This window comes from Podarcis vaucheri (assembly GCF_965113315.1).
Source record: "Podarcis vaucheri genome assembly, chromosome: 7".
NCBI lineage: Eukaryota > Metazoa > Chordata > Lepidosauria > Squamata > Lacertidae > Podarcis > Podarcis vaucheri.
In genome coordinates this window covers 34,420,724-34,437,497 of record NC_138765.1, presented here as the reverse complement: position 1 = coordinate 34,437,497, position 16,774 = coordinate 34,420,724, and the positions used below count along the sequence as shown (strand labels likewise).

The following is a 16,774-nucleotide window of genomic DNA, read 5'->3' as shown; positions in this document are numbered from 1 at the left end:
AGTACCTACTAGACACGGAAGGCCTCGATCCTTTGTCAAGGGCGGAAGAGAAGCAGTTGAAATCAGTATTGAAAATTCCTTTAAAAAGACCTTTTTGAAGAAAAAAAAGGACCAATTCCTATGCCCCACAAATAACCCAGAGATGCATTTTAAATAAAAGCGCATATTCTACTCATGTAAAAACACCGGGCAGGCCCCACAAATAACCCAGAGATACATTTTAAATAAAAGGACACATTCTACTCATGTAAAAACATGCTGATTCCTGGACTGTCCATGGGCCAGATTGAGAAGATGATTGGGCCGCATCCAACCCATAGCCTTTGGGTTGCCCACCCCTAAGCTGGAGTCTTTTAATTAAGCAATCCAGTCTGCCTTGTCCCATCTGGATTGTTCCAGGTAAATTTCCCCTTTTATTTCCCTCTTAAAATAAGAATAACACAACACAGTCTTCTTGAAAAATAACAATAAAATTTTGCTATCATTCAGTTCACAGCTGTAATCTGAAGGCAGGCTTTATCTTGTGGTTACAAGTTACATTTGTAGAGAAAAGAAGTCAGAGCTAGGTCTCAGACTTTCTGCTTGCTGCACTGTGGTCTAAACCACTGAGCCTCTTGGGCTTGCCGATCGGAAGGTTGGCAGTTCAAATTCCAATGATGGGGTGAGCTCCTGTTGCTCTGCCCCAGCTCCTGCCAACCTAGCAGTTCAAAAGCACACCAGTGCAAGTAGATAAATAGGTACTGCTGTGGCGGGAAGGTAAATGGAGTTTCCGTGCGCTCTGGTTTCCGTCACGGTGTTCCGTTGTGCCAGAAGTGGTTTAGTCATGCTGGCCGCATGACCCGGAAAGCTGTCTGTGGACAAATGCCGGCTCCCTCAGCCTGAAAGTGAGATAAGTGCTACAACCCCACAGTCGCCTTTGACTGGACTTAACCGTACAGGGGTCCTTTACCCTTTTACCTTTTTTTTTTAACCTACTTGTTGCTTTCATCCTCTGCAAGGATGTGCCATGTGCTGGCTAAGAGCCAGGAGCAGTAGAGATCCAGAAGTGAAGATCCAAAAGAGGAAGCCCAAAGAAGAAGAAGGGAAGATGGCTGCGGGGCTAGCCCTTTTACATGGTCAGCTAGGGTCACGCCCATCCACCTGGTTACACACAAGGGGAGGAGGCTCCAGAGCAGGTATGACAGGAAGTCTTCCCTGTCTGGAGCCACATTCCCCTGTGTGTTCATTCTAGGCAACAGGAAAATGTTGGACTTGACTGCTCTAGCAAATAATACATCCCTCAGATATGACCTCTTATTGAACATGGGAACAGTTTCCATAGATTTATTTGGCGTTAATGAGCCCACAAACTCACGTTGCCAATCTTTTGCTAGCAGCTAAGATTTTAGTGCCTTCTAAAGCGAGAAATAACAAACGCATCACCCATAACTGAATGGTTAAACAAGGTATGGCATGTGGCTGAAATGGAAAGACTGACATCATACATTAAATTAAGAGAACACAGAATAAGAAAGCTTTCACTCAGTATAGGGCCCTTTTACATGATTCTGGACAGCACGGTACAATTTATCAGATTTCAATATATATTTGTTTGGAATTCTGTCAATCATTGTACCACTCCCAGTTTGCAACAAGTCATGCCTGCTCAGCCCAATGTGATGTACCTGTGGAACTCAGCACCCCCCTCCCGCATGACCCCAGCCACTTCCCAGCAACCAGGGATGGAGCCCAAAGGCCTGAGCTTCTAACTTCCACAAACTGCCAGGGTACCAGTTCAGTAGCAATGGAGACTCCTACTCCAAACAACAGATCTGGATAAGAAGACAACTCTCCGTTGAGAGCTTCTCTCCATGACATTCAAGGAGTTAAGGAAACATTCTGCACTGGGCTGAATTTTCTGCTGTGCTTTGGAAGTTCACTGCCATCCCTCCCACCCTGCTAAATCCCTTGCTGGGATTTCTCATTTTCTAGCACAATATTTGCAAACAAACAACTAAACAACTACTGAACCCTTGGAACTTACAAACAATGCAATCTCTCACATCTATCTCTTTTTGGGGGACTGAGAAAGAAAGCATTTTGTAATACGACAGCAAGGACATCATAGCGAAACAAACACAACTCTACTAAGTGGCATTTTGGGGATCTGTTTCTTAACCTTTTACTATATGTTTGCATGGTGGTAGAGCTCTTGCTGCGACCCACCTTGGATCAGGCCATGACCCACACTAGTGAGTCCCAACCCACCAGGTGAAGACCAGTGGTGTAGACAATACTGATCTAAAGGGATCAATGGACTGACAGAAGAAGCTGAGTACAGAACAGTTGCTGCTACCAACTAAGACTGATTCTTTACTTAACAGCTCCCCCATATTTCTGGCTTGGCAGCTGGCACAGGAACTCAGTTGCAGAAGCTCTGTCAGTTGTAGAGACCAGCAGGTGAGTAGGCAGGCAATAATGCACACCGAAATATATGATGAGGGCTAGAAACCTGGAAGATTACAATGAAAAGCCAAGATTGTCAAAAGCCCAAATTCTGCATCAGCACCAAGTTCCATGTGGACTTTTCTTCACTACACAGCATGCAATGGGGTCCATAGCAGCTGTAGAAACTGGTGCAGAAACTGGTTCAGGGGGCAGAGAAGAACCAAATCTACAACACACACCACGAGGGCTAGAGACCTGATGAATAGGGTTAAAATGAAAACTATGCCTCTTATGAATCTGAACATTACACCAGGCTTCAAAAGTGGGGTTTGGTGCATGGCTAATAGGAAAAGATCAGTAATAATCATCAGGCACACCACTTTTCTCCTTTTGCACATTGATATTTTTCTCTATCTATCCATCCTGTTAAAATAACCCAGTTAAGAGAGACTGGGGGGAGGGGAGGGAGCAAGATCCCCAGCACAGGGGAATCGTAACACCTGCTCTTTGATTTATAGCTTTCCTGCTTTCTCGAAACCCTGCTGCAACCCTCACGCTCAAAGAAGATGAGCTATCTAATTAGGTGGAAAAGAGGGGAAGTCATATTCGATATCACAAGGCAGCCCCACCTCTGAACCCTCCAGAATTAACGCTGTCTCTTTGCGCCCAGCACGGGAGTCGATGCAAAGTTACAAGGCCTGCCACTCCTCCTTTTGTTTTGCATAATTACCCTTTGTGCTGAACCCAAGAAACATCGCCACCCAGTGCTATTAACTCATAGATCATTAATGCTTTTGTGGGCTTTACAAAACAATTAGAGGCAAGGCGGTCCTCCGCCGCTTGCCGCTAACCCAATCACTCTTCATTCCGAGACTCCCCGGTGCACGGACTCGTGAGGCTCTCCCTTCCAAGGCCCACATTTGATGAATTGTACTGTCTTTTCTGCTGTTGCTGAGCGTGAGTTTGTTAATGAAATTAACAAATTCAGATGTGTGTTTTACGTGGCACGCGTTGGTAAAGGGAGAGAGGGCAAACCTGCTTTTAACAAATGCTTAGCTTTTATTCAGCACATTTCAAAATGCAATTCATAAGCATTACCCATGCATCATCTTAATTATCTCTACAACAATTCTGCAAAGTAGGCCAGTATTAACACACCCAGATGTCGGAGACAAAGCTATAAACAACAGCCAGCCGAAAGCTGTCTTATTTGTACCAGGAACTTCCACCTCATGCAATTAGCTCCCATTTATTTATAAAGAGGGTCACTTATGACAACTCAAGTTTCCTGATAATGCTGATTTTTAAATATATATATATATATATCATGTTTTTATAAGTCAAAGACTATAAGAGTAGCTTGCTGAATCAAACCAAAGGTACATATAGTCAAGAGCTAAGCTGAAATTTCTCAAAATACTTTTCCGAGAAAATGTCTCATATTTTTCTCACACACTCCCCTGCCTCAAAGAAGACCACATGGCAATTCCCACCTTGCAGTTCTGCACCATTTTTTTGATGATGGTTACCACTCATGCCCCCACCCCATTAGGGATTGTGGAGAATTCAAAATAGTGACCAGACTGTCAACACAAAAGCAGCGGCAAATAATATTCCTTAGAGGGGGAAATATGGCTATGTGGCTACAACTGCTAATAGGGTACCACACCGACTGGAGGCTGCTGGGAAAAATGTGACTTACAAATAGAGAATGTTGAGAGGACATTTGAGTACAACTCTAGTTAAGTCCAGCATTCTGTTCCATACGCTAGGCTAGACAACAGTACATCTCCAGGAATTCACAAGCAGGATGTGAAAATAATAGCACCCCTCCCTGCAATACTGCCTGTTCCCCAGAAACCTACATTCAGAGGTAGACTGCCCCTGAACCTGGAGGTTCCTCTTAGATCATTGTTGTTCCTAAAACCCTCCCTCTGTGAATTGTCTGCCCTGCTTTTGAAACTGTTTGGCCATTGCCACATCTTGCAGAAGCAACTTCCAGGGGTTAACCACAGCATGCATGTGCGCGCACACACACACTGTTTGTAAAACACTCTGATATATATTTTTATGAATACTGGCATAGAAATATTTTTACAAATCAAAATAAATAAACCTGCAGGTTTCAAAGCCAACCTTAAAAAGATATAAATATTCCATTTTTTCTGCTTAGGGGTGGGGTTCTTATTCTCCACGTTGTGGGGCTAGCTGATATATTTCCATCTCAATTAAAAAAGAAAAGAAAAATATTGCTAGCTACCTTGAGCTTTCAGATGTAGGGAGAGATAGGAGCCAAATACGGAAAGCAGCACCCAGGCAATTCAGAACGAGCAAGAGAATTCCAAAGAAACAAGAGCAAATACAAAGCCTTGTTCTGAAGGAAGAGAAAACATAGGGAGCTGCCATATCGTAAGTACATTGGTCCATCTAGCTCAGTGTTGTCTGCACTGACTGGCAGCAGCTCTCCAGGGTGTCAGGCAGGAACATCTCTCAGCCCTACCTGGAGGTGCCAGGGACTGACTCTGGTCCCTGGGGCCTCTTGTATGCAAGGCAGATGCTGTACCGCTGAGCTATGGCCCAAAGCAATTTACGGCAACCCGTTGCCAAATGAAAGATGGATTTATAGATATGTCTTCATCTTGCATTATGCCTGGAATCAAATTGAAGCTGCTATACAGCTGGGACAATGCAATAATAAGCATTTATAAAGCACAACCCTTTTATACATGTCTCCTCGGAAGTCCACCCCACTGAGTTTAATGGGATTGCAATCTAAATGATCAAAATGCTTTACATCCTGCTGCAAATCAGACAGATTATCTCCATACTGCAGATGGGACAACTGAAACTAAGAAAGTAGCTTGCTTAAGTGCCCCTTCTGAGTTTACAGCAGTGGTGAAATTTGAACTAGGCCTTTTTCATTCTTTTTTTATAAATAATTTTTATTTGGTTTAAGAAATTCGTTCACATTCATATTCATCCATAGTTTAAAAAAATGCACAACATTCTTTCGAATCTCAAGAATTCCTTCCTCCCCTCCATGGGTTCTTTGAGTAACTTTTTAACTGCATATTGTAAGTCCTAGAACTAGGAATTTTTCAGTGTGCACCTCAGACTCTTCCCCGTTATGCTCTTCCACCACTCTTCCACAGGCATTCACAAGCTGTAGCCCCAAATTTCTAACACCAAGGAAACCCAAAGTTTAGTGAAATGCACGACAGTCTGATGTACATATAGTCCTTTAAGTTCCAAAGGCAAGCAGATACAACAAATATGACCATCTCTCTCTCTCTCACCATGTGGACTAGGAACTTGCTTTTAAAATCATACCCTGCCATTGCCAAATCCATACTGGGAACCAGCACATCACAGTTGAATAAAACACAGGTAATGTGTGTGCTTTGACCACAGAAATGGGTCGATGAGGTGGAGCAACGTGAGTGGGACCTTCATCTGAATTTCATTCTGCTATTCCCTGCCTCCAAGGCTCTGGGATGAAACAGACAGTAAAGGACATGATCCAGGGAAGTTTTAGAACCAAGTCATCTGCATTCTCATGACTACCATTATAGAGACTACCAGAGAATCCCACTCTTGCAACATCCAGTTCTTTGGGTACAATTGCAAAACGACCATCTATATACACTGTCAAGAAGGATTTTTTTCTTTTCTTAGTTTTTGCTTTTAAATGCTTTAAAGTGTTTTGTACTGCTTTTAACAGTACAAAATTAACAGTATTGTTAATTTTTAACCATATTTATATTGATTGTGTGGATTTAGCTGTATTTGTTTTCATTTATGCTCTGGGCTGCCTTGCATCCTGACTGAGAAAAAGGCAGAAGCTAAATTAATTAAATAAATGGGGACTATGGGGTTGCGGCGCTCATCTCGCTTTCAGGCCGAGGGAGCTGGTGTTTGTCCACAGGCAGCTTTCTGAGTCATGTGGCCAGCATGACTAAACCGCTTCTGGCACAACAGGACACTGTGACGGAAATCAGAGTGCACTGAAACACCGTTTATCTTCCCACCACAGTGGTACCTATTTATCTACTTGCACTGGTGTGCTTTCAAATTGCTAGGTAGACAGGAGCTGGGACAGAGCAATGGGAGCTCTCCCCATTGCGCGGATTCAAACCGCTGACCTTCCGATTGGAAAGTCCGAGAGGCTCAGTGGTTTAGACCACAGAGCCACCCACGTCCCAGTTTAATAAATATCTGTGAGATGGCGAGATTAACCAGGAAAATTCGAACCAGCAGGACCAGACTTTCCTAAAGGAATGGAAGAAGTTTTCGATATATTTGGAAAGCAACTGTAATCAATTGACATCGCTTGTAGGGTCAAAAGAAGTTTTGTAAGGAGTAATATATAAATTATTGTGAAAAGAATAGGTATTAAGATTTGAATTTATAGCAATAACTATAACAAAATGCATAATTAGAAAAGATTTTAGAAAACCATCAGTTGAGGTTAAAGGAAGTCTTAGGTGGTGACAGCCAAAGATTTTGAAATGATGTTTAAAAGAATGATATGCTGGAAAATATGTGTAAAAACCAATAAAAATTATTATATACTTTTTATAATAAATAACTGCAAATAACAGGATCATCTTTAATATGCAATTATTATTTTGCAAAATATTCTTCTACTATTCTGGGCACCACAGCAGGAGAGCAAACAGTAGCTTCTCTCTGGCATTTATTAGCCTGAGTGTTTATCGTAAGTCTGAAAGCAGAGGGGCAATCTGTTACAGAAATATATTTCCACTTGCTTCTCAAGTTGCTGTGTAATTCAACTGAGTCCCCATTGCCCTCTAGATCCTGGCCAAAGGAACCTTTAAGGCCGCAGTCCTAAGTGTGCTTACCCCCCGGCAAGTCTCACGGAAGAGAGCTCAGACCAAACCTGCACAAAGTCAAACTGAACAACATATGCAGTCAAATGAAGTCTTCACTCAAGACAGCCTTGTCGGGCAGCAAGAAAGAGATTAAGATTTTAATCTTTGTTTCCTCCAGTGTAATTAAACTAAGCAGCCTCTCTCCAAAAGTCCATTGCCGGCTTTAACATAAATAACATTTCCTCAAGTACTAAGTAGATTTTTCACCAATTGCCTCTTTAGTTGGATGCTTACAGCCGGGGTTTTTTAAACAGTTTGTAATGCCAAGAGACTTTTACGCACAGGAAAAGAGACCCGCAAATGAATGGTTTTGGCTCTGGGTCCTTTCCAATCCTGGAAAGCCTATGAGCCTGTTAAACCAGCTTATTTAAACATTCAAACAACTTTTCAAATTCAAAGCAGGAAAGCACACCCTCTCTCCCTTGAACTTGGGAGTGGAAGGGAAGAGACTGGAAAAGCCAGTATGTATGAAATTCACAAAAAGAAAAAGAAAAAAGTTTTTCTATCTTAGATGAAAAATAATGTGTTGTTCTTGTTATATTACCCATCCTTCACCCTAAAGTTTCAGAGTGATTTACAACAATTTAAAAGACAACATTAAAAACAATTTCAAAAATTAAAAAGAGTATCAGCAGAATAGTTTGTGCTGCTAAGCAGCAGAACAAGGTAGGGGTGAGAATTAACCTTTAAAAGTGACAATAATGATTCATTTCATAGAATTAATACACCGCTTGATAGCAAAAACCTCCAATTGGTTTACAAAATGAATAAAACAACAGAATTATCAGCGAAAACAACTACTTAAAACATTGAAAGAAATGATAAACTGAAAACAGATTAAAGCACACATCAACAGGACTGACCGGTCTCACAGGGCTTTTTATGTTTATATTGTTTGAAATATTTAAATTCCACCTTTTTTGACCAAATCCCACTTTCTTTTAAAGAAAGGAGATTCTGACGAAACATCAAGAATAAATTTCTGATGGTAAGGGCTGTTCAACAGTGAAACAGTCTCCCTCAGGACGATGTGGATGCTCCTTCCTTGGAGGTTTTCAAGCAGACGTCTGTCATGGATGCGTTTGTTGACATTCCTGCATTGCAGGTCTAGATTACCCTCAGGATCCCTTGCAACTCTATGATTTTATGATTCTATGAAAGTTCTCATGCAGCTCAAAACAAGAAATTTAAAAAATAAAATTCTTTAACAATGAAAGTATAGCTACAGTATCAAAGCATGTCACAGTTCTTCTTCTTTTAATAGCCTAAAGCTAAAACCAATTTAAAATGCCTAGGCATCAGGCCATAGCTATTGTATCATGATTGTCTATACAAAACACACCTTCCCAAAGAAACAAAAAGCCTCAGCCAAAGTTTCCAGTGCAGAGAACAGGTGCTTGTGTCCTCCAGGGCACACAAAACTAACATCTTCCACCCTGCCTGACTCAGTGAAAAGAAATATAGAATAGTTACCTATCTAGTTCCCGTTTGGAGACAAAGGCAGATAAGAGGAACAGCCCAAACTGAATCCCTACTCAGACGGTAATATGATCAGTGGAGAAGCAAATAATTGTATTGTCAAAATTAAGGGGGGGAATAAAGGACTGCTCCTTTAAAAAGGTGAACAGGGAGGCAAATGCCCAGGGTGTTGGAGGGCAGGATTGCCAAGACAGTCTGATGGTCTCACACACCAATCAAGAAGAGATTCTGTTCCACTTTACAGCTATGCTAGCTTTGCTCCTTGCAGTGTTTGGGAAGGAGGTAGACACAACTGAGAAGAGATCGAGGTCTAATAGATGGAGAGATAAATAATGTCACAAGGAGCAGCCAGGTAGGGCAAGACAGAGGCCCAGAGAAAGTGCAACACCTGCCCTTGCATGTTCATTCCCCAGCATCTCTAGGTAGGACCAAGAGAAATAAAGGCTGTCTGAATATCCTGGAGAGCCACTGCCAATCAGTGCAGGCAATACTGAGCTAGATGGACAAATGGTCTGAGTCAGGATAAAGGAGCTTATCACGTCCGTAGTGGGGATCAGATTCTGCAAAAAAGGGAAGTATTTTGGGGTGAATCAGCAGAAGGGGAGCTGGGACAGGAGGCTGAAGCCCAGTTGCCTATTGTATGCCTATTGAAACCAAGATCCTTTTCGCCATGATGGAAGGAATATCCTTTGGACCTCATATTCGGCTTTCCTGTTGCAACTCTGCCTTACATCTTCCTGAAGGACCTTGCAGGAGCCAGCCTAGGGTAGGGAGATCTGGAGAAGCCTCTCTAGCAGTGGTCCTTCAGGTGTCACTGGACTCATTATTTAGAGACAGAATCATAGAGTTGGAATAGACCACAAGGGCCATCGAGTCCAACCCCCTGCCAAGCAGGAAACACCATCAGAGCACTCCTGACATATGGTTGTCAAGCCTCTGCTTAAAGACCTCCAAAGTAGGAGACTCCACCACACTCCTTGGCAGCAAATTCCACTGTCAAACAGCTCTTACTGTCAGGAAGTTCTTCCTAATGTTTAGGTGGAATCTTCTTTCTTGTAGTTTGGATCCATTGCTCCATGTCCGCTTCTCTGGAGCAGCAGAAAACAACCTTTCTCCCTCCTCTATATGACATCCTTTTATATATTTGAACCTGGCTATCATATCACCCCTTAACCTCCTCTTCTCCAGCTAAACATGCCCAGCTCCCTTAGCCGTTCCTCATAAGGCATCGTTTCCAGGCCTTTGACCATTTTGGTTGCCCTCCTCTGGACACGTTCCAGTTTGTCAGTGTCCTTCTTGAACTGTGGTGCCCAGACAACTATGTTTAACTAATATACAAATGGTTGAAATAAATAAGGTAAGAACTCCCATCAGAATCAACCAGCATGACCAATGGTCAGAGGTGAAGGGAGTTGTAGACCAGCAACAACTGGAGGGATAAAGGTTCCTCATCCTTCTTCTACAGACAGAAGTTGCCAACAGCCACTAGCCAGGTACCTTTCAGGGTTAACAAGCTGGAAGAACACAAAACGGGCCCCTTTACCTGTTAGCCCCACAACTAAATGGCACCCTAGGCAAGGAGGATCCCCTTAGCTAGTATGGCCAATATAAACTTTTCAGAGATCAAAGGCTCCGGGGCATGGAAGCATCATCATAGACATCTGTTGTTACTCATGTGCAGAGTTATCTACTGCCATCTTACAACTTCCCGTGTTCCAACCTCTTGTGGAAAAATGGGTCCTGAGGCAGAGGAAGATCGCATTTCTGAGCTCAGAAGCTGGGAGGAACATGTCCTGGGTAAGATTAAACAGGTGGTAGTGAAAAACAGGGAGACCTGCAGGAATTGCTCTGTTCAAAGAGCCTGAAATGCTGTTCTGTCACCACAGGGTTCTCTCAGCATCAATAAGGTTAACTTTCCTTTGGGAGGAGTGGACTTTCCACTGACTTTCCATACCATTCAAAAACATCACACCAATGCACCCCTGGCAGCCCAGGAACTGGTTCTGGCTGCTGGCACAATGTTGTGGCTGCACAGCCTGAGATGCACAAGAAAGGGAAAATCTAAGTGCCTTGTTGCCTCCAAAGTTTGGTGCCATCACTTAAGAGATCTGGCCCTCCCTTCCCTCAGTCGGCTCAGGCAACGGAAACCCCTGGTGCCAAGTCTTCCAGATAATGCCTCTAATTTGTCATTCCATATAAAAGAAGCAGAATTAAAGAACACTTTTAAATCCAGTACTCCTTCCAAAAAGGAAACTGCTTTTGCTCAAAATCCATTCCTTCTACCCTTGTCTCTTCCTCAGCTGCTTCCACTGCTGAAAAATTTGAACTGCAAGCTCCTGATCTGTTTTGCTGTGCTGCTCTGAAAAGTACTGGATATATGGTGCCCTCAATGTCTGAACAACAGGGGCACAGTCAAGAGTTGCACCTCAATTTTAGATTCAGCCAGTCCCAACCTCTCACCTGGAAACTGATTACTTACATGAAAGAGGGAATGGGAAGAGTACAGTGGGACCTTGGGTTAAGAACTTAATTCGTTCCGGAGCTCTGTTCTTAACCTGAAACTGTTCTTAACCCAAGATACCACTTTAGCTAATGGGGCCTCCTGCTGCTGCCGCGCCGCTGCAGCGCAATTTCTGTTCTCATCCTAAAGCAAAGTTCTTAACCAGAGGTACTATTTCTGGGTTAGTGGAGTCTGTAACCTGAAGCGTCTGTAACCCGAGATACCACTGTAATCCTATGCTATGGCTTTAGCCAGGGTTTTATCCAAAAGTAAGTGGTCATCAAATCACAGCCAATCACTCCCCTTCCAGGTGAGGTATCTGCTTGGCTTCATATCCACAATCACCAAGGCAAAAAACACAAACAAAAAAGCCTCTTTGTTCAATCTGCAGCGTGCACAGAAGGAGCAGCACTAACCCTTTTACCACTTATTAATCAGACTAGGAATACAGCTTGGGTAAATTTATGCTTAATTGCAAACAGTTACCACTAGTTACTGAATACAGGGAGCAATGCCTAGCCAAATTGGAGGCTATAGCTTCAGTGATATGAAGTAAGCGAAGACCTGCCATTTGCTTAAGCTGCCACCAGAAGTTAAGAGCAAAATAATGGCTTCATCATGAAATATATTTTTCAAACTGATTTTTAAACTGCGCCCTAAATCTTGTGGGTGGCAAGGGGGGACCTGAGGAACTGCCTGTCTATCTGCATTAGCTCAAGTTATTGATCTCTGTGTTGGCCAAAGAAAGAGAGCAGCAAAACAAGCACCACAATACTTTATCATGGCTCAAACTTCGATCAGCAAAAGAACGTGCAGGCTTCAGAGTTACACAGGGCTCTTTTATCACACCAAATTGCAAAAGAAAAGGGGGGAAAGCAGCAGAAGCAAGGTTCTGCATATGGGAATGGGCCATTGGCCATATAGGAACTCTCTCACACACCCATCCCATCCCTTCCTCCAAAGATATAGATGTGGCATGCATGAGCATAGCAGTAAGGTGGGCAAGCACTTTACAAAAAGTTTTTTAAAAACTGATAAAGGTGGCATGGGGAGAGCAGGCTAGTTTCTCAAAAACTCAATATGAGAGGAAGCGTGCCTGAACATTTTGCTTCATATCTCAGGTTCTAAAAATGCTCCAGATGTGGTCCCTTACAACTTCACTATTAATTATAAGATTCTATGCTATTTCCTCTTTTTAAAGTATGAAAGCCAGGAAACTGCAGGTTAGGATTCATTGGAGGGAAGGCTGGCTCCTTTGCACACACACACACACACAGAGAGAGAGAGAGAGAGAGAGATGCCCAAAGAGTTAGCCTAGCTTGAACACTGGGGACTGGCTCTGCCTGCACCACTTTGCAAGTTTCTTTGGCTAAACAGGAATTGAAACCCAGGTCTCTCAACTCCAAGTCTAACATTGTAACTGCGACATTGTGCAACTTTTTTCAGTTCAGCAGCCAGTCAGCAAGAGCAAGAGGGTGGTAAAGTTGGGCATTTGCCCAAGACCAACAGGGGGTCGCTGGACCAACAGTGCTGCCCTTCCCACTTTGCACAAAATATCCAAGAAGCAGCAGATAATTCCTTAGGGAAACAATAGTTTGCATGTCCTGCCTTTTCTAGCAGAGTCCCTGCCCCCACAGCAAATCCTGGAGTCTGCACTGAAGAATAGAGAAAACCAAATAGGAACCTGCAGGTACAAAGCGGTTCCCAGATAGGCTGGGACTGCATAGATGCCTAAGAAAGCTTGCTTCTAGTCAAGCAGGCAAGAAGTCAAGGAGGAAATGGATTTCTGAAGGGGAATATGGTCGTGATCTGGATTTGGTGACAGAGAAGCAGCTTTGCCCTCCTATTCCAGCAGTCCTTTGTAGGAAGGAGGGGCTGGGCCCTTAAGAAAATAGGATGCAGAGGGTAGGCTGTGTAATCAAGGACTGGTCAGGTGAAACTTGCACTTCCCAAATGTCATGTCAAAAGTTGCTTTGCCCAAGTGCCATTTAAATCTGGCTTTGCATTTTACAGACGTGCAATTTAAAGAACGCAAGACTTATGCAGACTGGGAATAGCGGCAGGCTCAGCCCTCTGTTGACTTTCAGGGCCACGTTCACAAGTGGAGCAACACTGGCCTGCTGAGCATCCCTTGCAACAGTGCCCTCAATATGTTTTGCATGAGCCTGCACACCTGCCCAGTGCTGTAAACAAGCTATTTACTAAGCAGCTCAGGGCAGCAAACCTTGGTCAGCGTGAGACAATGTTGGCCCTCTTGAACTTTCTGATCCATTCGGGCCAAGCTCTCACCTGTGTTTACTAGAAAGCAAGCTCCACCAGAACACCTCTTCTTTGGGGAATCCTCTCGCCCCTCACCCCATGTTTCCTCCCTAAGCATAAAACTGTGGGAAGTGGTAAGAATAGCTGGAATACATCTTAATACTGCAAGGGGAGGAGGAAAGACACAAACAGAAAGGAACATGGTCTTTAGTTCTGGGCCTGTTAAAAGATGGGACAGGGAGAACCAAGGTGTTAAAGAGTTTGCATGGCAAAGGAGCCAACTCCAAGGGACCATGGGGGCTTCAGCCCCCACAATAACATATTTGAGAGGGCTGGGCCCCCACAGAGTTGATGGGCATTCCCATTCAAATGATGTGTGTGCACTGAGTCGTGATCGATTATGTGGTGTGGGGCTTACCTGGGCCCCCACAATATTTTATTCAAGTTGGCACCCCTGGATGACGGAACCCCATGCAAAGAGGCACCTTTCATATGCAAAGACCCTTAGGGGAAAGTTTCAGGTTGGCCGGGAAGGGTCTGGGGGGTCCAGTACTCACATGAAGGCGTGATAGATAAACGCCCAACCTCGGGGTCTTTCCAGCACATTGTAGAGACAGTTCTGGAGTCGCCGGTAGCGCTTGTTGGAGGCGGATCGGGCTCCGGAGCCCCCCGGGGGAACCGGCAGCGGCGTCCCGAGGAGCCCCAGGCGCCTGGGGCTGCCGGCAGCAGGGACGTCGTTTTTCTCCGTCTGCACGGCTGTAAGGGCCACGAACTCCACCCGCTGGGCTTCCACGCCGCCGCCGGGGATGGTGGCCGGAGACAACATGGCACGGTCCCCGCCAGACGCCCCGGCCATAGCGCTGGCAAGATGGAGAGGACACCGTCACCGCATGGAGAGGCACCAGCCCCGAAGCCGGTCAGCCCGGCATCATGGCCCGAGGAAGGGGACCGAGAGGGGCTCTGCCGCGACACTTCGACGCCCGCGCCAGGTTAGGGAACTCCGCGCCCTCGCTCTGCTCGCTCCTCGCCCGGTCACACTTCGCCCAGCGCCGCGCCCGGGTCTCAAGGGCTGGAGGCGCCCAGGGCGCACGTGCCGGACCCTCTTCGGAAAGTGAGGTGCGCTGTTAGCCTCGGCCGCGTCGTCCCCGCAGCTTCTTCGGCCTATCCAGAAAAGAAGGGGGCGCAGAGAGAGAGAGAGAGAAGAAGTCCGGAGGAACTGGGACTCTCCCCCTTGCCTAGCTCACCCAATTACTTCTCCGCCTACGCCCAAGTTTAGAAGAGTTGCCGTTTTACATGGCGCTTCGCTTTGGAGAGCTGGACAGCGTCAAAAGCGCAGCCGGCTGGAAACAGGAGCAGCCGCCGCGGCGGGCTCTTTCTCCTCCTCTTGCCTCGGCCCCTCTCCATCCTGCTGGCTTTCCCACCTGCTTTTTGCTTCTCCGACTCACATGGCACCCTCTTCACCCGCCTCCTTCGGCCTCTCTCCGCCCCTCGGCGGCTCGCCTTTCCGACGGCGCGGCGGCGCTCAAGAAGCACGACGCCCGCCACTCAGCCCCGCCCCGCCCTGCCTCGCCAGCCCAGAGCCGGGGGCGCGTTTCCTCCGCCAGGCGGGAGGCTCAAAGGGAGACGGACGCAAAGGAGCGCGGCTTCCTGTTCGGGACTGGGGGTCCGCCGTCTTCCTTTCCCGCTAAGCCACCCGTCCCAAGCCGGAGACTGGAAAAGGCGCTGGAAGTCGCTTCCAAAACTCTCACGAATACGTAAGGTTGGCCACCGTGAGAACCGGATGCTGAAGCAGATTTGCCACTGGCCTGATCAAGCAGGCTTTTCATATGCCTTTTCTCTCGGGGATCTGTGCGACCGTCTGTCTTCCCGATCGTGTGGGAAGCCCAGAAACCCACCACGGAGGTCTCGACCTACGCGCCTCGCTTTCCAAAATACAGACAGAGAGATACCTTGTTTCCTGAAAAGGGCAAGCACAATGTTGCCAACTGACTGGAAAGAAGCTTGCTCTTAATGCCTGTGGTGCAGAAACCAGAAAGTGAGGCTCCCCACGTCCCCACGGGGGGAGGTTCATGTTGATTTGTGCTCAGGATGCTCTCAGGGTGGTGACACAGAATCTCACTTTCAATACTGTTTGTGTCGTCAAAAGTTTTTGAGCTGTCACACAGCTTCATTTCTAATCACTGCATATCCCGTAACTTCCTGCTGAAATCGCATAACATTTTATACCATTAGTAGATAGGTAGCCGTGTTGGTCTGCCATAGTCAAAATAAAAAAAAAATTCCTTCCAGTAGCACCTTAAAGACCAACTAAGTTAGTTCTTGGTATGAGCTTTCGTGTGCATGCACACTTCTTCAGATATCTGAAGAAGTGTATCTGAAGAAGTGTGCATGCACACGAAAGCTCATACCAAGAACTAACTTAGTTGGTCTTTAAGGTGCTACTGGAAGGAATTTTTTTTATTTTATACCATGAATGTGTGTGGAAGGGTGTTGTTCCACTGTAGCCCCTCTGGACAGCAACAATGTGGTGACACTGGAGAAGCACCACAGAACAAATTAAAGCAGAATAAAGCCACCACTACTGGCGCTATGATTACATCAAGAACCTGTTGCAGAGCACACCCTGAATAAAACATTGGTCCGAAGGAGGGGCCTTAATAATAATAATAATAATAATAATAATAATAATTTATTATTTCTACCCCACCCATCAGGCTGGGTTATGTGTGTTTCTCCAAAGATTGAGCTTCTTGTGTGAGGCAGAGCTACGGTGGAATGCTGTGAAGTTGGCAACCCTGCCTCCTTGTGGTTTTGCAAAAGCCCTTGGGAAAACATCCAAAGCAGAGTGCTCATTTTAATGGAATGGGCTGAGTAAATTGGTAGATTAATCGACAGCTGACTGCTTTAATCAACAAAAACAAACAAAAAAGAAGAATTTTAATCAGTTGGGCAGGGAGGCTCAATTCACCTGAAAAATTGTTACTTTTCCAGAATGCGGCAGCTAGACTAGTGACTGGAAGTGGCCGCCGAGACCATATTATAGTGGTCCTGAAAGAACTACATTGGCTCCCAGAACATTTCCGAGCACAATTCAAAGTGTTGGTGCTGACATTTAAAGCCCTAAACGACCTTGGCCCAGTATAACTGAAGGAGCGTCTCCACCCCCATCATTCTGCCTGGACACTGAGGTCCAGCTCTGAGGGCCTTCTGGCGGTTC

General features: G+C 45.3%; 1 protein-coding gene across 3 annotated transcripts in view; it reads right to left on the bottom strand.

Moving 5' to 3' along the window:
• The window catches only part of KCNQ4 (potassium voltage-gated channel subfamily Q member 4), a 103,507-nt gene extending 88,512 nt beyond the window's left edge, over nucleotides 1-14,995 (bottom strand). For all 3 annotated transcript variants that reach the window (XM_082233366.1, XM_082233367.1, XM_082233368.1), the window contains exon 1: nucleotides 14,115-14,995. In XM_082233366.1, coding sequence (XP_082089492.1) covers nucleotides 14,115-14,413 — 299 coding nt within the window. In that variant the 5' untranslated portion in view covers nucleotides 14,414-14,995. The remainder of the gene's footprint in view (nucleotides 1-14,114) is intronic.
• Nucleotides 14,996-16,774: the final 1,779 nt, after the last annotated feature.